A 25,940-nucleotide genomic window follows, 5' to 3' on the forward strand; every position below is an offset into this window, starting at 1 on the left:
GTCTGGGTTAAACTCCATCTGACATTTCTCAGCCCATATCGTAAACTGATCTATATCTTGCTACGCACATCAAAGTTGCTGGTGAACGCAGCAGGCCAAGCAGCATCTGTAGGAAGAGGTGCAGTCGACGTTTCAGGCCGAGACCCTTCGTCAGGACTAACTGAAGGAAGAGTGAGTAAGGGATTTGAAAGTTGGAGGGGGAGGGGGAGATCCAAAATGATAGGAGAAGACAGGAGGGGGAGGGATGGAGCCAAGAGCTGGACAGGTGATTGGCAAAAGGGATACGAAAGGATCATGGGACAGGAGGTCCAGGAAGAAAGACGGGGGGGGGGGACCCAGAGGATGGGCAAGAGGTATATTCAGAGGGACAGAGGGAGAAAAAGGAGAGTGGGAGAAAGAATGTGTGCATAAAAATAAGTAACAGATGGGGTACAAGGGGGAGGTGGGGCCTAGCAGAAGTTAGAGAAGTCGATGTTCATGCCATCAGGTTGGAGGCTACCCAGATGGAATATAAGGTGTTGTTCCTGCAACCTGACTGTGGCTTCATCTTTACAGTAGAGGAGGCCGTGGATGGACATGTCAGAATGGGAATGGGATGTGGAATTAAAATGTGTGGCCACTGGGAGATCCTGCTTAATCTGGCGGACAGAGCGTAGATGTTCAGCAAAGCGGTCTCCCAGTCTGCGTCGGGTCTCGCCAATATATAGAAGGCCACATCGGGAGCACCAGATGCAGTATATCACCCCAGTCGACTCACAGGTGAAGTGTTGCCTCACCTGGAAGGACTGTTTGGGGCCCTGAATGGTGGTAAGGGAGGAAGTGTAAGGGCATGTGTAGCACTTGTTCCGCTTACACGGATAAGTGCCAGGAGGGAGATCAGTGGGGAGGGATGGGGGGGACGAATGGACAAGGGAGTTGTGTAGGGAGCGATCCCTGCGGAATGCAGAGAGAGGGGGGGAGGGAAAGATATGCTTAGTGGTGGGATCCCGTTGGAGGTGGCGGAAGTTACGGAGAATAATATGTTGGACCCGGAGGCTGGTGGGGTGGTAGATGAGGACCAGGGGAACCTTATTCCTAGTGGGGTGGCAAGAGGATGGAGTGACAGCAGATGCACGTGGAATGGGGGAGATGCGTTTAAGAACAGAGTTGATAGTGGAGGAAGGGAAGCCCCTTTCTTTAAAAAAGGAAGACATCTCCCTCGTCCTAGAATGAAAAGCCTCATCCTGAGAGCAGATGCGGCGGAGACGGAGGAATTGCGAGAAGGGGATGGCGTTTTTGCAAGAAACAGGGTGAGAAGAGGAATAGTCCAGATAGCTGTGAGAGTCAGTAGGCTTATAGTAGACATCAGTGGATAAGCTGTCTCCAGAGACAGAGACAGAAAGATCAAGAAAGGGGAGGGAGGTGTCGGAAATGGACCAGGTAAACTTGAGGGCAGGGTGAAAGTTGGAGGCAAAGTTAATAAAGTCAACGAGTTCTGCATGCGTGCAGGAAGCAGCGCCAATGCAGTCGTTGATGTAGCGAAGGAAAAGTGGGGAACAGATACCAGAATAGGCACGGAACATAGATTGTTCCACAAACCCAACAAAAAGGCAGGCATAGCTAGGACCCATACGGGTGCCCATAGCTACACCTTTAGTTTGGAGGAAGTGGGAGGAGCCAAAGGAGAAATTATTAAGAGTAAGGACTAATTCCGCTAGACGGAGCAGAGTGGTGGTAGAGGGGAACTGATTAGGTCTGGAATCCAAAAAGAAGCGTAGAGCTTTAAGACCTTCTTGATGGGGGATGGAAGTATATAAGGACTGGACATCCATGGTGAAAATAAAGCGGTGGGGGCCAGGGAACTTAAAATCATCGAAAAGTTTAAGAGCGTGAGAAGTGTCACGAACATAGGTCGGAAGGGATTGAACAAGGGGTGATAAAACACGCATGCAGAACTCGTTGACTTTATTAACTTTGCCTCCAACTTTCACCCTGCCCTCAAGTTTACCTGGTCCATTTCCGACACCTCCCTCTCCTTTCTAGATCTTTCTGTCTCTGTCTCTGGAGACAGCTCATCCATTGATGTCTACTATAAGCCTACTGACTCTCACAGCTATCTGGACTATTCCTCTTCTCACCCTGTCTCTTGCAAAAACGCCATCCCCTCCTCGCAATTCCTCCGTCTCCGCCGCATCTGCTCTCAGGATGAGGCTTTCCATTCTAGGACGAGGGAGATGTCTTCCTTTTTTAAAGAAAGGAGCTTCCCTTCCTCCACTATTAACTCTGCTCTTAAACGCATCTCCCCCATTCCACGTACATCTGCTCTCACTCCATCCTCTCGCCACCCCACTAGGAATAGGGTTCCTCTGGTCCTCACCTACCACCCCACCAGCCTCCGGGTCCAACATATTATTCTCCGTAACTTCCGCCACCTCCAACAGGATCCCACCACTAAGCACATCTTTCCCTCCCGACCCCCTGCATTCCGCAGGGATCACTCCCTACACAACTCCCTTGTCCATTCGTCCCCCCCATCCCTCCCCACTGATCTCCCTCCTGGCACTTATCCGTGTAAGCAGAACAAGTGCTACACATGCCCTTACACTTCCTCCCTTACCACCATTCAGGGCCCCAAACAGTCCTTCCAGGTGAGGCAACACTTCACCTGTGAGTCGGCTGGGGTAATATACTGCGCCCAGAGCTCCCGATGTGGCCTTTTATATATTGGCGAGACCCGACGCAGACTGGGAGACCGCTTTGCTGAACATCTACGCTCTGTCCGCCAGATTAAGCAGGATCTCCCAGTGGCCACACATTTTAATTCCACATCCCATTCCCATTCTGACATGTCTATCCACTGCCTCCTCTACTGTAAAGATGAAGCCACACTCAGGTTGGAGGAACAACACTTTATATTCCGTCTGGGTAGCCTCCAACCTGATGGCATGAACATCGACTTCTCTAACTTCCGCTAGGCCCCACCTCCCCCTCGTATCCCATCTGTTACTTATTTTTATACACACATTCTTTCTCTCACTCTCCTTTTTCTCCCTCTGTCCCTCTGAATATACCTCTTGCCCATCCTCTGGGTCCCCAGCCCCCCGTCTTTCTTCCTGGACCTCCTGTCCCATGATCCTCTTGTATCCCCTTTTGCCAATCACCTGTCCATCTCTTGGCTCTATCCCTCCCCCTCCTGTCTTCTCCTATCATTTTGGATCTCCCCCTCCCCCTCCAACTTTCAAATCCCTTACTCACTCTTCCTTCAGTTAGTCCTGACGAAGGGTCTCGGCCTGAAACGTCGACTGCACCTCTTCCTACAGATGCTGCCTGGCCTGCTGCGTTCACCAGCAACTTTGATGTGTGTTGCTATATCTTGCTGTAATCTTTGCCAGTCTTCTAAACTCCACAACTCCACCAAATTGGTATCATTTGCAAATTTACTAACCCACCCATCTACATTTTCATCCAGGTCATTTATATACATCACAAACAGCAGGGGTCCCAGCACAGATCCCTCCAGAACACCACTAGTTACAGACCTCAGGCTCAAATAAGTCCCTTCAACCACTATCTTCTGTCTCGCATGTTCAAGTCAGTACTGATTCCAAACAAGCAATTCACTGCCGACCCCATGCACCTTCATCTTCTGGATTAGCCTCCCATGCCACACTTTGTCAAATGCCTTACTGAAGTCCTTCCCTCCGAAACCTTCCCGGATACACTGGAAAAATTCTGCCACAACTAAACACCTTGCACCACATCTTTCCTCCTCTTTCCGTTACCGAGTTGGTGATCCGTAGAATATTACCAACCATTAGTTTAACCAATCCACATGGACCTGTTACTTTTCTTTCGTGCTCTAAAGTTGCCACAAATTACTTTAGCTATCCACCGACCTCCACCTCTTTGACATTTCTAAAGTCAAACCTTCCAACGTTTAACCCTGTATCAAAGAGTACTGAAACATAACTCTATAAAAGCAAGCAATTTAATGGAACATTATCAACAAACTCATCATACATATTATTGTGCTAATTTACCAGTTTTCTAATGCTGCAAGTCTCCTTAACCTGGTCAATTTGCACTGCTCTATCCTTAAGTTCCTTTTTGTTGAGAAATTTGTTGAATTAATACTATTAATATCACACATAGCTCAAGACTGTTATGCAAGTACCCTTTCTACATTGTGATAATTTAATGCAATGGCAATTCAAAGACACAGCACAAAGAATAATTTTTGTCCACTTGCTCATGAAATTAACCTCTTAATCATGGTTCAAAAAAAACCACAATAACCTCTGCAAACTGCTCTCATCCCTGGTATAACCGTGCTCTACATTTTTGGGTGGTGTTAATGCCATTCCTGAAATGTGGTGCCCCAAATTCTGTACAATACTGAACCAAATATTTATAATGATCTCATTTATAAACACATTTTGTTTTTGAAATTTATTTTCAGACTGTGATGCCACTTCCATGCATACATACCCTAAAATCTCTGATCATCTACACTTTTGCAAAATGACGCCATTTCTTACCTACTGTTTCCACTCTACATCACTCTCATCACTGCACCTGCAGTTTCTGCCTACTTTCACCATGGATGGCTTCATTATACAGTTTACATCCTGAAATTCCCAGTGAAATAAACCAACATCTGATTTACAAACATACCATAAATGTGAATGGAATAAGTTAATTGAAGAGTACACAATGGAAGACAAATGTTGTTGTGTTCCTTACCACTCAAGAGGCCATTCAGGCCAATGTATCTAGCTCTTAGAACACTCCTTCCAGTCACATATTTCCCTCTTGGACACGATCATCAACACTCCCACAATTCCCTTTCATTAGTCTACACTAGAAGTATCTACAACACTGAATTAACTTGCGAGGAAATCTTTGGGATTGTTGAAGAAACAGGAGAAAGTCACATGGTCACAGAAAAAGCTGCACAACTTCACGCAAATGTCACCAGCATCAAAACTGGATTTCTAGCATAAAATTTTACCTGCCTGAGCTATAACGGGTGTGATGTCATATTGAATGGCTTTTCAAAATCCCAAATACAGAACACTGCAAGCTCAGTCTTTCTCTCAGCTACCATCCAGGTTAGATTCCTTAACAATTAGCTTTCCTAATACTTCTGTCAGGCAAACTGGTCTATGGTTCTCCACTTTCACCCAGTATCCTTTCTTTGAAAAGAAAAAAATACATAGAATGCTTTCTGAAGATGGTGCGTAATGTTAAGAGAGTTGGAAGAGTGACAAAAGGAGGGGATTGGTGAGCACAACTCTTTCAGACAGCCATCTAGGGTGAGATGAGACAAATAAGCAATTGTGTTGCAAGGTTCTATCATCACCCTAGAAATGTAGCTGATGTATGTCAAAAATAAAACCTGCTGTGTTCTGTAATGATTCCAAATGAAGGGCCTTGACCCAGAATGTCAATAACTCCTTTCCTTCCACAATTGCTTCTTGACCCAGTGTTCCTCCAACAGATTGTCTTCTATCACTTTCTGGGGAAACTATGGGAAGGTTGGGGGAGGGGGGAATGTAGATCCTTCACTAACAAATAAGCATTTCACCACAATGACAAGAGCCTGCACTAGTCAGAATCTGGAGCAACGCACAAAAAAAGCTGGTAGAATTCCGAAGGTCAGATAGCACCAATGGAGAGAACTAAACAGGCGGCGTTTCAGGAATCTTGATCCGAAACGTCGACTGTTCATTTCACTCGACAGATGCTGTCAAGCGGTTCACCGCCACTGGCTGTCCTTTAGCAACACTGGAACAATGCAGCCACTAATCCTTGGTCTTCAACTAGACCAACTACCACGTGACAATATTAACACTCTCTCTTTGAAGGGTCCAAGTACAGATTTAACCCGTTCGGTCACATTAAGGCCGGTCTAGCCTTTGATTTGACACTTGGCTGCCACAATAGCCCGCAGTCCAAAAGGGAGCAGCCGACTCAGCTCCTGCCCTCTCCCCAACCATCGCCCAGCCATGGTCAAGGCCGCTTTACCCGGATCTCCTCCTTCTCGTCGACCAGCAAGAAACTGTTGGTAACCTCGATCGGCTGCTGCTCCTCGGGGCTGAGGCCGGCCTCGGGCGGCGGGGGGTAGATGAGCAGCGGGTGCTTGCGCCGGTTTGCGTGGCTGCGGCGCTGGCAATCGACACACAAGTTGAGCTGGCAGCTCTGGCAGCGGCCGCAGGCCCTGGGCCGGGCGGAGGGAGCGGGCCCCGAGGCCGAACTGCGACACTGGTCACAGTAAGGGACGTGGCCCGGCTGCAGGCGCCTCCGTTCGTGCTCGGCGAAGCGCGCCTGGGCGTGGAGTTGCCGCTCACAGCGGGCGCACTGCAAGCTGCCGCACTCATCGCACTCAAAGGCTGCCTCTGAGCCGCTACACGCGTAGCTCTCCTGACATCTCAGGCCGGACGCCGGCTCCGGGCCTCCATTAGGCCCGTCCAGGGAGTCCTGGCCACTCATTCTCTCCGCAGCGTTCAGCGGACAGACCCGTTCTCGCCCGCCGATTCTGCGCCTGCGCGACGGTACGGCGAGCCGTGAGATCCGCTGAGCCGCCATAGAGTACTGGGCGCGCGGGGCCTTCTGGGAGGTGTAGTCCTATCGGGGAGGGCAGGGGGCAGAATTCGTGTAACTACATTCGACCGGGCTACACGAACCGAGCTGCTGTGAAAATCTTATCTTGCATGCAGATTCATCACACAGGACAAAGTAAAGCAGTACCAGAATGCAGAATAAACTGCAACTTTATAGGCATCCGTTAGTATCGTAAGACCATGGATTTCTGCCTTGGAAGGTTTCCAGGGCACAGGCCTGGGCCAGGTTATATGGAAGACCAGCAGTTGCCCATGCTGCAAGTCTCCCCTCTCCACGCCACCGATGTTGTCCAAGGGAAGGGCATTGGGACCCGTACAGCTTGGCACCAGTGTCATCGCAGAGCAATGTGTGGTTAAGTGCTTTGCTCAAGGATTCACATGCTACCTCAGTCAGCTAGGGCTCGAACTAGCGACCTTCAAATCACTAGACGAACACCTTAACCACTTGGCCACGCACCAACAAACTGCAACAGTTATAGAGAAATTACATTGCAGGCAGACAATAAGGTGCAAGGTCATAATGATTGAGTGATTGATTCCTGGGATGGCTGGACTTTCATATGAAGAAAGACTGGATCAACTAGGCTTATACTCGCTGGAATTTAGAAGATCGAGGGGGGATCTTATTGAAACGTATAAAATTCTAAAGGGATTGGACAGGCTAGATGCAGGAAGATTGTTTCCGATGTTGGGGAAGTCCAGAACGAGGGGTCACAGTTTGAGGATAAAGGGGAAGCCTTTTAGGACCGAGATCAGGAAAAACTTCCTCACACAGAGAGCGGTGAATCTGTGGAATTCTCTGCCACAAGGAAACAGTTGAGGCCAGTTCATTGGCTATATTTAAGAGGGAGTTAGATATGGCCCTTGTGACTAAAGGGATCAGGGGGTATGGAGAGAAATCAGGTAGAGGGTTCTGAGTTGGATAATCAGCCATGATTGTAATGAATGGCAGTGCAGGCTCGAAGAGCCGAATGGCCTACTCCTGCACCTATTTTCTATGTCTCTATCTTTTTACGAGGTTGATTCTGATGTCAAAAGGCTACCTGATACCAGGGAACTCATTTAGAGATATGGCACAGTTACAAGTCCCTCCAGCCCAATGAGATCATGCCACCCAATTACACCCACATGGCCAAGTAACCTATTAACGTGTACATCTTTGGACTGTAGGAGGAAACCAGAGCACCAGGGGTGGGGGAATCCATGTGATCACAGGGAGAATGTACAAACTCCTGGGGCCTGGGTTGCCGGTGCTGTAATAGTTACAGGGTTAGGGTTAGGCTTAGGATTAGTGTTAGGTCTAGGACTAGGGCTAGGGCTAGGGGTAGGGCTAGGACTAGGACTAGGGTTAGGGTGAGGGCTAGGGCTAGGGTTAGGCTTAGGGCTGGAGCTAGGGATAGGGGTAGGGCTAGGGCTAGGGGTAGGGGTAGGGTTAGGGTTAGGTTGAGAGTATGCGGGCAGTGGGCAAATCAGCCCTCTTGTGCTTTTTGATCTCCTCACTTGAGATTCAATTTCATGCAACCCTGCCACTTTGATCTGGCCCATGCCTTCATTAATCAGGTCCAACACTTGCCTTTCTTAGATCTTGTCCCTCCTGACAAAGGTCATCGGGTTTGTGGGGGTGTGGCCAGGGTTAATCGGGGTGTGCCTAGGGTTTGTGGGGGTGTGGCCAGGGTTAATCGGGGTGTGCCTAGGGTTTGTGGGGGTGAGTGCGCCCTTGGACGTTCGGATTAGATTTGACTGTTGGGCTGGTGGAAGTACATGAGTGACTGGCATTAGGGCTAGGGCTAGGGCTAGGGCTAGGGTTAGGGCTAGGGCTAGGGTTAGGTTGAGAGTATGCGGGCAGTGGGCAAATCAGCCCTCTTGTGCTTTTTGATCTCCTCACTTGAGATTCAATTTCACGCGACCCTGCCACTTTGATCTGGCCCACGCCTTCATTAACCAGGTCCAACACTTGCCTTTCTTGGATCTTGCCCCTCCTGACAAAGGTAATCGGGTTTGTGGGGGAGTGGCCAGGGTTAGTCGGGGTGTGCCTAGGGTTTGTGGGGGTGTGGCATGATCTCTGGGATGTGCCGAGGGTTTGTGGGGGTGTGTACCCCCTTCGACATTAGGATCAGGTTTGAGTGTTGGGCTGATGGATGTATATGAGTGACTGGCATTCGGGTTAGGGTTAGGTTTAGGGGCCACATCATGTTCAATGTAAGTGGGGAGGACTCTGGTGTCATGTACTTTCAATGCTCATTTGTATTTTCTGCACAATGGGGGAGAGAGGGAATGAAATAATAACTGCATATGCTGAAAATCTAAAATAAAGTGTCAAACGCTGGGGATACTCGGGTTGCTCAGTGTTTGTGGAGAAAGGGTCCAGAGTTTGAACAACTTTAGAGTCATTGATTTATACAGCACAGAAACAGGCCCTTCAGCTCAACTTGTCCACGCCATGCCAACCAAAGTGACTGCCTGAGCTAGTCCCATTTTGTTATGTTTTGTAACTCCAAAACATAAAACTAATTGAGAGGAAAACAAAGGAGCCCAGAATGCAAGTCTAATTTTGTTTTCTCTTAAAGCAGAGTAGGTGTGCACATATGGATGTGGTGGCATGATGACGTACGCCATTTACATACTTTTACATCTACCCCGCAATGCAATATGTAAACAATAAAGAATGCTTAATCAAACAATATGGTATATTCACAGTATTACTCAAATACACAACACGTTTCACTGAGTTTAACTCATATCCCTCAAAACCATTCTTGTCAATGTGCGTGTCCAAATGTCTTTTGTCCGTTAGAAACCTCCATGCCTCTACAATTATTCCATATCGCCACCACCCTTTATGTGAAAAACCCGTACCTCATGTCCCCTTTAAGTCCTTCCCCTCTTATCTTAAACCTCTCACCTCTAGCATCAAGGGAAAAGACTGACACTGTTCACTATCCACGCCCTGGTGTCATACAGTGAATTCTGATGAGATTTGGGGAAAGTACTGGTGGGGATGGGTCTGTCACTGTATAACTCTGTGTTATGGAACCAATGGGGAGAGGTCTGTTACTGAATAACACTGGGATATGGTACTGGTAGAGGCAGGCCTATCACTGAATAACACCAAGCACAGTACTGGTGGAATATATCTGTCACTGCATATCACTGGGGACCAGGACTGAGACAGTTCTGTCACCATATAACACTGGTTTATGGTACTTGTGGGGATGGAATTGTCACTGCAAACGCTGGTGGGACAAGCCTGTCATTTTATAACCAGGTGTACAATACTGGTGGGGAAGCTTCTGCCACTTTATAACACTAGGGTACACTACTGGTGGAGACATGTCTGTCACTGTTAAACTCTCGCTTACACGATCTGCTAGTGGCGTACCGAATTGTTGCACATACATCTGTCATTGTATAATACTTGGTTATAGAACTGGTGGAGACGAGTCAATCCCTGCACTAGTGGTAACACACATAAAAAATGCTGGTGGACGCAGCAGGCCAGGCAGCATCTACAGAAAGAGGTACAGATGACGTTTCGAGCCGATACCCTTTGTCAGGACTAACTGAAAGAAGAGCTAGTAAGAGATTTGAAAGTGGGAGAGGGAGGGGGAGATCCGAAATGATAGGAGGGGGAGGGATGGAGCCAAGAGCTGGACAGGTGATTGGCAAAAGGGATACAAGGCTGGAGAAGTGAGAAGATCATGGGACAGGAGGCCTAGGGAGAAAGAAAGGGGGAGGGGAGCCCAGAGTATGGGCAAGGAGTAATAGTGAGAGGGACAGAGGGAGAAAAAAAGAGAGAAAAAATAAGGGATGGGGTATGACGGGGAGGTGGGGCATTAACGGAAGTTAGAGACGTCAATATTCATGCCATCAGGTTGGAGCCTACCCAGGCGGAATATAAGGTGTTGTTCCTCCAACCAGGACGAACGAGATGTCCTCCTTTTTTCAAGAAAGGGTCTTCCCTTCCTCCACCATCAACTGTGCTCTCAAACGCATCTTTCCCATTTCACACACATCTGCTCTCACCCCATCCTCCCGCCACCCCACTAGGAATAGGGTTCCCCTGGTCCTCACCTACCACCCCACCAGCCTCTGGGTCCAACATATAATTCTCCGTAACTTCCGCCACCTACAACGGGATCCCACCACTAAGCACATCTTTCCCTCCCCCCCCCCCGCTGCATTCCGCAGGGATCGCTCCCTACACAACTCCCTTGTCCATTTGTCCCCCCCATTCCTCCCCACTGATTTCCTTCCTGTCACTTATCCTTGTAAGCAGAACAAGTGCTACACATGCCTTTATACTTCCTCCCACCATTCAGGGCCCCAGACAGTCCTTCCAGGTGAGGCGACACTTCACTTGTCAGTCGACTGGGGTGATATACTGTGTCCGGTTCTCCCGATGTGGCCTTCTATATATTGGCAAGACCTGACTCAGACTGGGAGACTGCTTTGCTGAACACCTACGCTCTGTCCGCCAGAGAAAGCAGGATCTCCCAGTGGCCACACATTTTAATTCCACATCCCATTCCCATTCTGTCATGTCTATCCACGGCCTCCTGTACTGTAAAGATGAAGCCGCACTCAGGTTGGAGGAACAACACCTTATATTCTGTCTGGGTAGCCTCCAACCTGATGGCATGAACATTGACTTCTCTAACTTCCGTTAATGCCCCACCTCCCCTTCGTACCCCATCCATTGTTTATTTATTCATTTATTTATTTATTTCTCTCTCTTTTTTTTTTCTCTCTCTCTGTCTCTCTCACTATAACTCCTTGCCCATCCTCTGGGTTCCCCCCCTTTCTTTCTCCCTAGGCCTCCCGTCCCATGATCCTCTCCCTTTCCCAGCCTCATATCCCTTTTACCAATCAACTGTCCAGCTCTTGGCTCCATCCCTCCCCCTCCTGTCTTCTTCTATCATTTTGGATCTCCCCCTCCCCCTCCCAGTGTTTCAAATACCTTACTAACTCTTCCTTCAGTTAGTCCTGACGAAGGGTCTCGGCCCGAAACCTCGACTGTACCTCTTCCTAGAGATGCTGCCTGGCCTGCTGCATTCCACCAGAGTCAGTGCCAGAGATTCAGTCACTGAGTGTCCCCTCTGGTAGATCGCGCCCCCCTCCCCCAACAGTATACAGTACTAATTATTGAGGGGAACGGCCATAGGGCTACTCTGCACTGGCTGTGCATTTCCCTTCCTTCTGACAGTCTATCAGTTACCTGCCCCCTGCAGCCTAGGGGTGACCACCACCCTGTAGCTCCCCCCTATCACTTCCTCAGTCTCCCATCTGGGTCAATGGTCATCAAGCTGCAGCTCCAGTTCCTTCACGCGCTCTCAGAGAAGCTACAGCTTGGTGTACCTGTTGCAGGTGTGGTTATTGTATCTGGGAAGCTGGGTTATTGTATCTGCGAGACGCAGAATTCCCACATCTTACACAAAGAACAGAACACTGCCCCTGGAGTCATTCTCACTGCTCTAACTGTGCCCTAACAGACAAGGAATGAAGAATAAAGAAAAAGAAGAAGAAACCTACCCAATACTTACCTTGCATAATGAGCCAAAGCCAAAAGCCTCCCCACTCTAACACTGCCCCACTCCAACAATGGCCGCACATGCTTGCCCATGCGTTTTTTATATTTGCCCTTGCTAAATAATCCAATTCATTAATTGCCGCAAAGTGCTGCTTTTTTAATCTTCAATCGCCAATCTGTGTGAAGTTGCCCCTTCTTCTCATGCTCCTGTTTACTGATTGGCTGCAGTTCAAACTCTTTATCATTAGTGAAATCAAAATCATTAGGTAAGCCCAGCAGAGATTGCTCTTCCTAAATAGGCTGAGGAAACTTAACACCTCCGGGTGTACCCTGATGAATTGTTAATCAGCCATCATTGAGAGTGTTACAACCACTTTTATCACCGTTTGCCTCCCCACCACCTCCTCCCTCTCCAAGTCCAGGCTGCAGCAAGTAGTTCACTCAGCGGAGAAGATCATTGGCTGTCAATTGCCGATGCTAAAAGACCTATTCACCACCAGAGCTGGAAAAAACTGCATAGGTCCTGCCTGGCCTGCCGAGTTCCACCTGCATTTTGTGTGTGTGTTGCTTGAAAAATTACTGCTGACTCCATGCACCCTAGAAGCCACCTATTCACCAAACTGCCATCAAGGGAAGTCCATCACCACTCCATCTCCATCACCACTGACTCCACGTCATATCCGGAGCTTCTTTCCTGTAGCTGTCCAGCTTCTCACTCATGTGTGATACCCTGACTGCCCCTGAACAACATCCCTTCAATGGTCTTTCCTGCTCTCCGTGTTCTGTTCACTAGTTGTTCACATTTTCACACTTATTGAAGTTTGATTATTGAGCTTGCGCATGTGACTACGCTGCTCATTGTTGATTGCTTGCGGCTTTGTGCAGTACCGGATTGTAAATTGTGTGTTGTCTGTTGTGATGTTTTATGTTTGGAACGACATGCTTCTGATTCTGATTCTGATTGAAAGGGAGAATTCCTACAACATCCATTGGCCCCGTGACCTCTGACTTGGAGGCCAACGTCAGAACACCTTTTGAGGGGGTGAAACCTTGCAAGATGTCAGGAGCAGCTGGCTGGCTCTGAAAACCTGTGCCAACCAGCTGGCAGGAGTGTTCAAGGACACGTTCAATCTCTCACAGCGGCATCCTGAGGTTCCCACCTGCTTCAAGAGGACAATCGTACCACTGCACGCAAGAGCAGGGTGAGCTGCCTCCATGACTATTGCCCTGTGGCACTCACATCCATTTAGAGGGTGGTCCTGGCCAGAATCAACTCCTGCCTCAGCAAGGACCTGGATGCACTGTAATTTGCCCTTCGCCACAATAGGTCTACGGAGGATGCAATCTCACTGGCTCTCCACTTGGTCTTGGATCACCTCGGCAATAGCAATACCAATCTCAGGCTGCTGTTTATTGATTACAGCTCAGCGTTCAACACAATCATACCCCCAGTTCTAATCAAAAAGTTCCAAAACCTGGGCCTGTCTACCTCCGTCTGCGAATGGATCCTTGACTTCCTCATCGGGAGACCAGTCAGTAGGACTGGAAATAGCATTTCCTCCTCCCTGATAATCAACTCTGGTCACCTCAAGGATACGTGCTTAGGACCCAAGCAGGGCAGCACTGTGAGGATCATGTTGTTTGATTTTTCAAGTGCCTTCAATACCACACAACCCTCATTGCTGGGGGAAAAGTTCCATTCAATGCAGGTTGGCACTTCCATTGTATCCTGGATAATGGACTACCTGATTGGCAGACCACAGTGTGTGCGGCTTCAGAGCTGTGTGTCAGGCATGACTATAAGCAGAACCGGGGCTCCACAGGGAACTGTATTGGCTCCCTTCCTGTTTGCCCTGTATACCTCAAACTCCAGATACAACACTAAGAAGACATGTCATCTGCAGGAATTCTCTGATGACTCAGCAATTGTTCGGTGTATAAAGGGAGGATGGGAGGATGAATACAGGGCCCTGGTGGAGGACTTTGTCAAGTGGTACAAGCTGCATCATCAGCAGCTCAACATCAGTAAGACAAAGGAGATGGTGACGGACTTTATGAAGGCTAAGCCCGCACTGTTCTCTGTACTATTGAAGGTGACAACGTGGATATCATGGGGACCTACAAGTACCTGCGGGTGCACCTGGATGACAGACTTGAGTGGAGCACCAACACGGGCGGTCTACAAGAAGGGCCAGAGTCGCCTCCACTTCCTGAGGAGACTGAGGTCCTTTGGAGGTTGCAGGCCTCTCCTTCACATGTTCTACCAGTCTGTTGTTGCCAGTACAATCTTCTATGCGGTGGTGTGCTGGGGCAATGGCATCAACACGGGTGATGCCAACAGGCTCAATAAACTGGCTCTGTTATAGGGGTCATACTGGACATACTAGAATCTGTGGTAGAACAAAGGACCCTCCAGAAAACCCTAGCAACTCTAGACAATGTTTCTCACCCCCTGCATGTCACCTTGGCTGAACAGCGGAGCACTTTCAGTTAAAGACTAAGACAACTGTGCTGCTCCAAAGAGTGCGATATGAGGCCATTCTTACCTTCGGCCATTAGGCTCCATTGAGAGTCAACCTATAGTCGGGGAAGTGATGACCCCTCCTGTTAGACTGTTATTAGCCTCTGTTTACCAGACCCTGCTATTGCAGATGCCCTGTACAATACTGTGTAATCCTACCATCACTTCTTATCCGGATGGTGTGAATGTGCACCCATTATTGTATAATATTATGGTAATTCTTGCGCTACCAACTGCCTGGGCAGGGTGAGAAGCATTATCAAGGATGCATCTCACCCTAACCATGGACTTTTTACTCTCCTCCCATCTGGTAGGCGCTACAGGAGCCTCCAGTCCCGCACCAGCAGGTACAGGAAGAGCTTCTTCCCTGAGGCTGTGACCCTGCTGAATCTCACATCACAGCGCTAAGCAGTATTGCACCCATATTGTACTCTCTCAGTACTTTTATATTTGTGTGCTGTAGCACTTACTTTAAATTCACAGTTATTTTGTAAATAACACTATTCTTTGCATTTCTGGTCAGGTGCTAACTGCATTTCATTGGCTTTGTATCTGTACTTGGCACAATGACAATAAAGTTGAATCTAATCTAATCTAATCAGTGTAAACTTGAAAATCTTGTAATCTTTGACTTGGAAATCTTGTTCATCTTATTTTTAAGGTAACTTATTTTTGATTCTTTCTTACTTCTCTTCTAATATTTGTATATCCATGCACTTGTAATGCTACTGTGTCACTGTAATTTCCTTTTGAGTCAATGAAGTATCCAACTATCTATCTTAGCCCACTGCTCTACTCTCTCTACACCCACAATTGTATGTCTAGGCATAGCTCAAATACCATCTATAAATTTGCCGACAGCCCAACCATTATTGGAGGAATTTCAGATGGTAATGAGAAGAAATAGAGGGGTGAAATAGATCAGCTGGTTGAGTGTTGCAATTGCAACAACCTTGCATTCCATATCAATAAGACCAAAGAATTACTTGTGGGCTTCAGGAAGGGTAAGTCAAGGGATGAGAAGAGGAAAGAGTGAGCAGTTTCAAGTTCCTGGGTGTCAACATCTCTGAGGATCTGTCTGGGGTTCAACATATTGAAGCGATTACAAAGAAGACATGACAGCAGCTATATTTCATTGGAGTTTGATGAGAATTGATATGTCACCAAAGACACAACTTCTACAGATGTGCTGCAGAGAGCATTCTAACTGGTTTCATCACCGTCGAGTGTGGAGGGGCCACACCAAAATCAGAAAAAGCTGCAGAGTTGTAACCCCCTTTGTGAGCACTAGCCTTCCCAGCATCCAGGACACCTTCAAAAGACGATGCCTCAACAAGGCAGCATCCACCATCAGGGACCCCACCACCCGGGACATGCCCTCTTCTCATTGCTACCATCAGAGAGCAGGTACAGGAGCCTGAAGACACACACTCAACAGCTTCTTCCCCTCCGCCATCAGATTTCTGAATGGACATTGAACCCATGAACAATTCCTCACTATTTCCCCCTCTCTTTCCACGTTACTTTTAAAATTTATTTTTATATGTATTTCTTACTGTAATTTGTAGTTTTTACTATTATGTATTGCAATGTACTGTGTGCAAAAGAACACATTTCTTGACATATGCCAGTGATATTAAATCTGATTCTTATTCTGATTCCAACAATGGGGTACAATACTGGGTGGCCAGCACGTCTGCAATGGGATATTGATGTGTGGTCTAGCTAGACTTTGTAAAGTACAGAGAGAACAGAGTACTTTCTCAGTGAAGTGAAATTAGGAACTGCAATGAGTAGACAATTCAGAATAAAACTGCGGATGCCGGAAATCTGAACTAAAATGCTGGAAATACTCGGCATCTGTAGAGGAAGAAAGAGAGTTAACGTTTTACCACTCTTGCTGGGGTTAACAATTAAGTGAGAGTGGGTGCTGCTCAGGTACAGACTGTTGTTGGCCCAAATTGTAGTGAGCCTTCTGAGAGGGCGCAATGCAAGTTTATCAACATCTTACTGAGATGAAAAGCGTTCTATTAGGAGGATTGTTTGCTTAGATGTGGCACTGACATCACTGATTGGTATGATCATTAGATTGGAAACAATTATAAGCTTTCCAAGGAAAGTGAAGCATTTTGAAGGAGAATCCCAAACAGTCACACTCAAGGGACTGGTATTGTTTAATTATAGAATGTATTCAACGTAGATTCAAATGGATTTTTATCAGGTTCTATTATTAAAACTTCTGTATCAGGATGGATAGAAGGGTGGATTTAAGATAATCTGAGTAGGTAGAACTCATGAGCTAATTGAAATTTCTGTGAAAATTTTGTGTTATGACATCACCTTGTAAAATGAGTCTTCTTTTTAATGGTCTGTCAGAGCTCGACCTTCAACTGAATATTTGTCTGTAAACTTGTTTCCTTTTCTATGTCATTGCTCTTCCATTTTTCTGTATGAATTTGCTGTCCCTTCTGTTGAGCATTTAGCATATGTTTGACTGTGCGTGCATGTTGACCAGATATGTAGGGGATTCATCTAAACACCATTCTCCTTACAGGAATCAGGCTCAGTAGAAGATGGACAGCTCATCCAGTCTGATTAATATTGCTTCAAGTCCTTCCAGAGAGGTTGGGTTAAGATTCTTTCCCGTGTACATGAGTTGGGACTGAAAGTGGAAGTCATATAGACCCTGGCTTTGCCAGAATCCATGTGAGGAATACATTTTAAAGAATTAAAATGAAGAGTATTAAGAAACTGAGAGCAGAAGTGATGGAGAATCTGGAATTGTTGCTATTGATCTAAGGTCATCTTTATAACTGAGTGTGCATGAACTCATACAAATCTTCACAATATCAGTGCTCTCCCCCAAGAGAGATGACAGAGGAACGCCCCTTGTGCAGTTTTACACTTCAAGGCCTTCCCTACTGTACATAATACCATAACATCTGATACTTGTGACCACCCCTCCCGCCCCCACATCAGAGGAGGATGCGTTTAGAGAAAACCATTCACATCATGATTTTCCATATTGTAAAACTGCGTTGTCTGCATAAGAAACAGCAATTGAAGAAAAGGATAAACTTTCCATTGGTTTACTTCCATTACATTCTATAAAAGAAAATTGTATTCCATATCTCAATTTTTTTGGGTAGTGATTTGGTGAATTTCTGTAACCCAAATGGTTGTAATGCAGGGTGGGGGTGGGTCACCTACGTATTGATACCGTGGTATGTTTACTTCCAATTTACCAGGGAGAATGGTTCTCCCATTCGATTCAACACCAGGAGCCCAAGTTCCTACACTCTCTTTAAACTGATCAGGGTCCCATTTCCTGAGCTCCCTTTAAACGTACTGCAAAACTTATTGTAATACTGTGAAACATCTTAAATAAAATTAAAATGTATTAGGGTAATTTAGGAATAGCATTCAACAGTGCAGAAAATCTGCTAATCCACAAAAGCCCTGGGTGTGCTGAATTGAACATTAGCCCGGATACTGCATGGAGATTCTGGCATTGATTTAGTTAACCTCCCAAGCAGCCCTAAAGAACTCGCCATTCTCAGACCCTGATCAGTATTTCTAGAAGAATGTCTTTAGTAGTTGCAAACAAACTGTTGGAGGAACTCAGCAGGTTTTGTTTTATTATTGTCACGTACACCAAGATACAGTGAAAAGCTTGAATTGCATAGTGTTTGGACAGATCAAATCATTACACAGTGCATTGAGATAGAATAAGGCAAAACAATAACAACACAGAATAAAGTGTAAGAGCTTCTGAAAAAGTGCAGAGCAGGTAAATAATAACATGCAAGATCATAACTAGGTACTGTAGATTGTGAGGCCAGGAACCTACTTTATCATACAAGAGTCTAATAATAGTGAGACAGAAGCTGTCCTTGAGCCTGGTGGTATGTGTGTTCAGGCTTCTGTATCTTCTGCCAGTGTGAGAGGGGTGAAGAGAGAACGCCAGGGTTAGTGAAGTGTTCTGTTTATTCTGGCTGCAGAGAGAAGTATAGACAGAGTCCAAAGAGGAGAGGCTGGTTCCTGCGCTGTGATGTGCAGAGCTGTACCCACACTTCCGCAGTCTGTTGCAGTCACATGCAGAGCAGTTGCCATTATCCAGACAGAACTCTTTCTCTGGTACATCAATAAAAATTGGCAAGAGTCAACGGGGACCTGCTGAAATCCTTTAACCTCTGGAGGGAGTTGGCCAGCATGTGTAGGAGGAAAGGAATTGTCAATGTTTCGAGTTGAAACCCTGCCCCAGCTCCTTGCATATTCCACAGCTGCTGAGTTCCTTCAGCAGGTTGCATGTCACTCCAGATTCCAGCATCTGCAGTCTCTTGTGGCCCCACCTTCAGTCAACATATTGATGCAATTACAAAGAAAAGGCAGAGCAGCGGCTAGGTTTCATTAGGAGTTTTAGGAGATTTGGTATGTCACCAAAAACACTCGCTAATTTCTACAGAGCATTCTAACTGGTTGCATCTCTGTCAAATATAGGGCCACAGCACAGGACTGGGGAAAGCTGCAGAAAGTTGTAAACTCCATCGTCCATCCTGGGCACCAGGCTCCCCAGCACCCAGGGCATCCTCACAAAGGCAGCGTCCATCATTAAGGACGCCCATAACCAGGACGTCCCTCTTCTCATTTCTACCATCAGGGAGGTGGTACACTCAACGTTTCAGCTTCTTCCCCTCCGCCACCGGATTTCTGAACAGACAATGAACACTTCCTCAGTAATTTTCCCCTCCATTTTTGCAGTACTTATGTAATTTATATTTTGATATGCGCTTCTGATTGTAACCTAGTTTTTAATTACTTAGTATTGCAATCCACCACTGCCGCAAAACAACAAATTTCACGACATATTAAGCTTGATTCTGTTTCTGAGTATTTGCCTTGCTGAGAAATGACGGATATTATTCCATGTGCTTATCTCCGACAGGCACAGAGCCTTATCAGTCCTTTATGACTCCGACTTGTTTTCAAACTCATTGCAAACAGACTTCGATCTTGACAGATCTGATTAAGTTTGCATTCGTATTCGTATGAATACAATCCCAAGGAGGAAGTAATTTGACCAAAATAATGGATGCTATTACTCAGGCTGGCTCCGTTGTCCCACAATTTCTCCACATTGCCTTGTCTACCTCTTTCACACCATAGCCAAGAAAATACATAGATCATATTCAGCAACTACAGTGCCATCCTAATTGCGCATGTGTACGTTCTGCTAATAGTTGATTGCTCATAGCTGTTTGTGCAGTACCCCCGTGAAAGGGAGATGGCAAATGCAACATAGATACGCTACGTTCGTGCATTAGTCACTTTACAAAACGAGTACGGCGTGTGCAGCCCCTCCCCAGGCATTCTGGCAGGCATCAGCAATCAATCGCGTGCTGAAGACTGAATGCAAGCCCTTACAAGTCGATGGAAGATTCAGCGCTCAATACTATAAGAGAATACCTTGCATAAAGATCCTCAGAACTTTCAACTAAACACATTTGCATGTTCTTCACGTAATATCCATTTTCTTTTCTCAACATGAAATGATATTCACATGAAATAAATTATTCTAACTTCTCAAAAAGAATATTTAAGCAATTATTTATAGCTAAACTGAACAGATTTCAACCTTGTCACACACTCCCCGTCAAAAGTAGATGTTGTCCCAACATCTCTTCCCAGTGTTAGACCTGCAACCACTACTTTCCTTGTATGAAACAATTCCTTGGTTTCTAGTCGGCAAAAGGTAGTTGATGTAGGAACTGAGGCACAGTTAGCCATGAAGTCATTGACGTTGCACATCTATAAGGCAAGGCCTGATACTGATGTGGCCTACAGTCTACAGTCTATATGCTGTGACGTGTGGGGGTCCCAACCCTATCGTAAGTAAAGCGTTTTGGTGGTCGTCATGCTCTCTGAGGAAACTTTGAGCTCCCTTGTCGTTGCTCCATCTGGTTGTCTGGCTTATCATTCACAGGAGTAAATACAGGAACTGGTATTGGCAGGAAAATCACTTGGGTCACTTGGTTTGATGAAGGTACAGCATCCACATGCGGGCAAACTCCACCACTGTTTCTCCTCAGGCATTTGTTGCTGGAAGTATTGTGAATCCTCAGCCCTCATTTGCTGCTCAGCAGGTTGGATAGGCTCTACTTCAAAACTTTTGCAGTCCTTGCTACTGTGAGGTTGGGACATTCAACTTGGTAGTGATATTCATCCTCACTGTCACTGGCTGGCTCACTCTCTTCCCTCTCTTTAGGCGGGCGAGCCGGGTGCTCTGTTTTGGCAGGCACCCTTGCTTTGTTGCGGTATCTATTTGTGGTTCAGCATCCAAAGGCAGGGGTCCAAATGGCATGAGAAGATTGTGATGTAGTACACTTCCCTTCCCTTCTCTTGTTCAAGTTTTACTTCATAGATTGGCACATCCTCCCCAACTTTTCATGCAACAATATGGATGCAGTCCTCCCAATAGTTTCGATGCTCTCCCAGGTCTCCGTGGGGTGTCAGATTCTTTACCAGGACACAATTCCCAGGCTGTGACTCTGTAGATCTCACTCTGCTCTCATAATTTCTCTTATTTCTCCCCAAGACCTTTTGCATTTACTTGATGGGCTTCTTGCATCCCTCTTTTCCATCTTTCCAAGTATTTACTACGGTTGCAGGACTTATGTCAGTGTTCAGGCCAAAGAATATATCTATGGACAACCTCAGTGATCTACTTCAATGGTCTGGACTGTGGCTCCCATTGAATCAGACGAGATTCCTTCCGTGCACTCACTCATGGTCGTGTCCATGGCTACCAGCATTCAGGACAAAGAGTCAGCATCAACATTTTCCTTTCTGGGCAATAAGGATAGTGAAGTAGAAATCGACCGGTTCAGCACCCCATCTATATCCGGTTGCATTCAACTTTGCTGAACATACGTGAGGGGGTTGTTGTTACGAACTGTGAGTGTCAGGGCATAGTAAAGGTAATCCCTGAATTTCTCAGTAATTGCCCACTCAATGCATGGAATTCCAATTTCCCGCTGTGTAGGTGGTAGTTTTTCTCTGCATTCGTCAATGTTCGTGAACCATAGGCTATGACTCTTAATTTGCCAAGTTGCTTTTGATACAGAACTGCTGCCAATCCCTGATTGGAGGCATCAATGTGGAAATAAATGGTTGTACAAAGTCTGGGGGTCCAAGTCAAGGTGGCTGTACTTGGCAGTCAATCTAGTTCTCCAAAACTTCTTGATGTGTCTCCGTCCAAGTGATCAGTCTGCAAGAGGGCACACAGTTCCTCTTCATATTTATCATTCTGATGCTACCCCTACTGAAATGATTTTGGTCACAGTCATCTCTGCTCTTCAACAGGTCATGAGGTGAGTGGTCGCCATCCAGGAGAAATCTTTAATGTACCGCCTGATAGACCCAGAATCTTCCTCAGTTCTCCCACTGTGCCTGGCCTCTTCTCCTTCAGTGCTGCTACTGCCGTGGTGTCTGGTTTCCCTCTGCTGGTACAATTCTGCCTGGGTAGCGAACCTCTGCCTTGAAGAACTGACGCTTGCTGGGTTTAAGTTTCACTTCATGCGCCCGCATTCGCGGTGGCACTCCTCTCACCGCATCAACATGCTCATCGAAGGTCTCAGTGAACACCAGTGTGTCATCCCGGTGTGGTACACAGACTTCGTCTCTTAATCCTTCAGGCATGAAACGTTGCGAGGCTGCAGGCACATTCATGAGTCCAAAAGGAAATCCAACCAACTCATACATCCCCAGGGGGTATGAAGGCTGTTAGTGGCCTGCTTTCCTTCATCATGAATCCTCGGTGGTATGCTTTCCCCTGGTCAAGTAACGAAAACCAAGCATTACCCCCTAAGCTGTCCATAATGTCTTGCACTCAAGGAACGGGCTGGCGTTCAGAAATCGTTTTCCTATTCAGGTCCCTATAATCAATACAAAGACGAAGGCTTCCATCTTTCTTTCTAACACACGTGACTGGCGAAGCGTAAGGTGAGTTAGATTTCTCGATCCATCCAAGGATAACTAAGTCATGGAGGTAATCCTTTATTTCGTTGTAGAGAGGTTTTGGAACTTAAATATAAGAGCGGGCAACTGGTTCATAATCTTTGAGAGAGAATCTTCGCTGCAAACCTTTGATGCATCCAATGTCATTGTCTGAATTTGAAAAGAAGTGACATTCTTCTTGTAGCACCTGCCTAACAATTTGCTGCTGTTGTATAATTAGGTGGGTCACATACCGACTGGGAGATCCCATAAATTAGAGTGGAGTTCACCCTATCATCCTCTATTTGGTGTTGAATGGCTGGGTCGAATATAGCACCTTCCTGCACAGTGACAGGGAACACTGACATAACTGGTTGCAACATCCTGACCACTGTCTTCTCATCAAGCACGACATCAAGGCCTGTTCTGTTGTGCACATCAGTAACAATGTACGGACATGCACCCCTCTAGAGTGTTAGGAGAATTTCACACAGTTCAAGGCCTTCTGCCCATGGTGGATTCACTTTTGGCTCAAAGAGCATTATCTTGTCTTCTCTCATGTATGGAGACTGTACATAGCATTGAACCTGCATTGTTCTGGTATGTTAACTCTCTCCTTTGTTGTCTTTACTTGATACTCACAGGAATTCCCAATGCTAATCAGATTGATTAATGCCCTGATTTTGCTTCTCTTCAGGCTAGGGAATGCAGCTCTTACTGTTCTTATAAAAGTTCTCCCTTCCTGTCACTAAATCTTCTTTCATCATTCTCCTTTATAATCTGTTCAATCACATTCAATCCAATGATGGGATGGAGTAGAGGCCTGCCTTTCAGTACGATCAATTCTTTTGCACCAGGCGAAACTAATTTGAACCCATCCTACATATGGCTGTGTGGTGTAAAAAGCACAACAGCGCCTCTTTCACCTCAGACAGTTGAAGAAGTTTGGCATGAGTCCCCAGATCCTAAGGACTTTCTTTAGCAGCGTAATTGAGAGCATTCTGACTGGCTGTATCACTGCCTGGTATGGGAACTGTACTTCCCTCAATCACAGGACTCTGCAGAGAGTAGTGCGGACAGCCCTGTAGATGTGAACTTCCCACTATTTAGGACATTTACAAAGACAGGTGTGTAAAAAGGGCCCAAAGGATCATTGGGGACCTGAGACACTCCAACCACAAACTGTTCCAGTTGCTACCATCCGGCAAACAGTACCGCAGCATAAAAGCCAGAACCAACAGGCTCCGGGACAGCTTCCTCCACCAGGCCATCAGACTGATTAATTCACGCTGACACAATTGTATTTCTAAGCTATATTGACTGTTCTGTTGTATATTTTACCGTACATACTACTTATTACAAATTACTATAATTTACACATTGCACATTCAGATGGAGAGGTAATGTAAAGAATTTTACTCCTCATGTATGTGAAGGATGTAAGAAATAAAGTCAATTCAATTCAATATGGCATGCTTGCACCATTGGCTGCCACAGGCTGTAATGCCTCAGGTAGCTCTACTGCCTACCAGGCATCCCTCAGATTAACTCCAGGTAAGTGCCTAGTTTTCCACTGCTCATCTATGAAGCACACCTGTGAACTTGTGTCCCATATCACTTCACTTCACTGTCCCTTTTAGTAGCATTCTACGAGGCACTGTCTGCCCACCAGTGAAGTTACAGATGAATGTTGATTGACTTGGCGCTACGCAACTAAGACACTGGTGGATGGCTGTATTAATCCTCATTATTTGTCTTGATCCTACACTGATTCCAATGTGTGGCACAAGGCCAAGTGGTTAAGGCGTCGGTCTAGTGATCTGAAGGTCGCTAGTTCGAGCCTCAACTGAGGCAGCGTGTTGTGTCCTTGAGCAAGGCACTTAATCACACATTGCTCTGCGATGACACTGGTGCCAAACTGTATGGGTCCTAATGCCCTTCCCTTGGACAACATTGGTGGCGTGGAGAGGGGAGACTTGCAGTATGGGCAACTGCTGGTCTTCCATACAACCTTGCCCAGGCCTCAGTCAACATCAAAAATTGATGGACAGAGGAAGAAAACATCGATTCCAATGGTCTATCTGATATAAAGTGCTTTTGATTGAGATTGTGCATCTGATTGTGATTGTGATTGTGTCCTGTGGATGAACAACTTCTATTAACTGTAAGACCATAAGACAAAGGAGCAGAAGTCGGCCATTCGGCCCATCGAGTCTGCTCCGCCATTTTATCATGAACTGATCCATTCTCCCATTTAGTCCCACTCCCCCGCCCTCTCACCATAACCTTTGATGCCCTGGCTACTCAGATACCTATCAATCTCTGCCTTAAATACACCCAATGACTTGGCCTCCACTGCTGCCTGTGGCAACAAATTCCATAGATTCACCATCCTCTGGCTAAAAAAATTTCTTCGCGTTTCTGTTCTGAATGGGCGCCCTTCAATCCTTAAGTCATGCTCTCTCGTACTAGACTCCCCCATCATGGGAAACAACTTTGCCACATCCACTCTGTCCATGCCTTTCCATAACACTAACTCATTGCCAATTATCAGAGCTTCAGAATTAGATCATATTGAATATATGATCCTTCACACCTAAAAGACTGGTTCCAGATTGTTAAACTACATTTATACTCTTATACTCCCTACCAAATGGAATTTCATTATTTCTCCTTAATATCTTAGAGCATTCAATCAAATCACAGCAAAACATTCCAGAGAGTACTCATTTCAACTCTTGGGAGGCTATAAAAATAGATGCCCTACAGCTGTAGCCTGACCCGTTGAGCATTTTCGAATTACCTACTGATCTGATCTCTCTGCTTTATTTTGCCGCAACATAGAGCCATAACTCCTTGCGGCATGGGAACAGCCCTTTGGCTCATCAAGTTTCTGCTAACCAATAATCAGCCATTCACATCAACCCCATTTTATTCTCCCTCCAGATTCTACTCCTCACCCACACTCCAGGAACAACTTACAGCGGCCAATTAATCTACTGGCCCCAAGGCTTTGGGATGAGGGTGGAAACCAGAGTACTTGGAAGAAACCCAAGTGCTCACAGGGAGAATGTGCAGGCTCCACACGGACAACCCTTGAGGTCAGAATCGAGGCCTGGGAAAATTGAAGAACCAAGGGACCAATGAAAACAAGCAAGTAAAATAAATTAATGTTAATAAAGAAATGCTATTAATGAAGTTAATGATCTTGAAAACTGATTAATCCCAAATACGTGATGACTTGATCCCTTTGAAACGGGTGGTTATGGGGGCAATGGACACTCTGATTATCATC

The 25,940-nt window shown here is 46.3% G+C and overlaps 1 protein-coding gene across 2 annotated transcripts in view; it reads right to left on the bottom strand.

Annotated features, from left to right (window-relative positions):
- The window catches only part of zfyve1 (zinc finger, FYVE domain containing 1), a 76,025-nt gene extending 69,512 nt beyond the window's left edge, over positions 1–6,513 (bottom strand). Inside the window, exon 1 of one of the 2 annotated variants that reach the window (XM_072264357.1) lies at positions 6,052–6,513. In XM_072264357.1, coding sequence (XP_072120458.1) covers positions 6,052–6,471 — 420 coding nt within the window. In that variant the 5' untranslated portion in view covers positions 6,472–6,513. Of the gene's footprint in view, positions 1–6,006 lie in introns of both variants that reach the window. The other variant, XM_072264350.1, reaches the window with a different exon arrangement.
- Positions 6,514–25,940: the final 19,427 nt, after the last annotated feature.

This window comes from Mobula birostris, chromosome 1 (assembly GCF_030028105.1).
Source record: "Mobula birostris isolate sMobBir1 chromosome 1, sMobBir1.hap1, whole genome shotgun sequence".
Taxonomy (NCBI): domain Eukaryota; kingdom Metazoa; phylum Chordata; class Chondrichthyes; order Myliobatiformes; family Myliobatidae; genus Mobula; species Mobula birostris.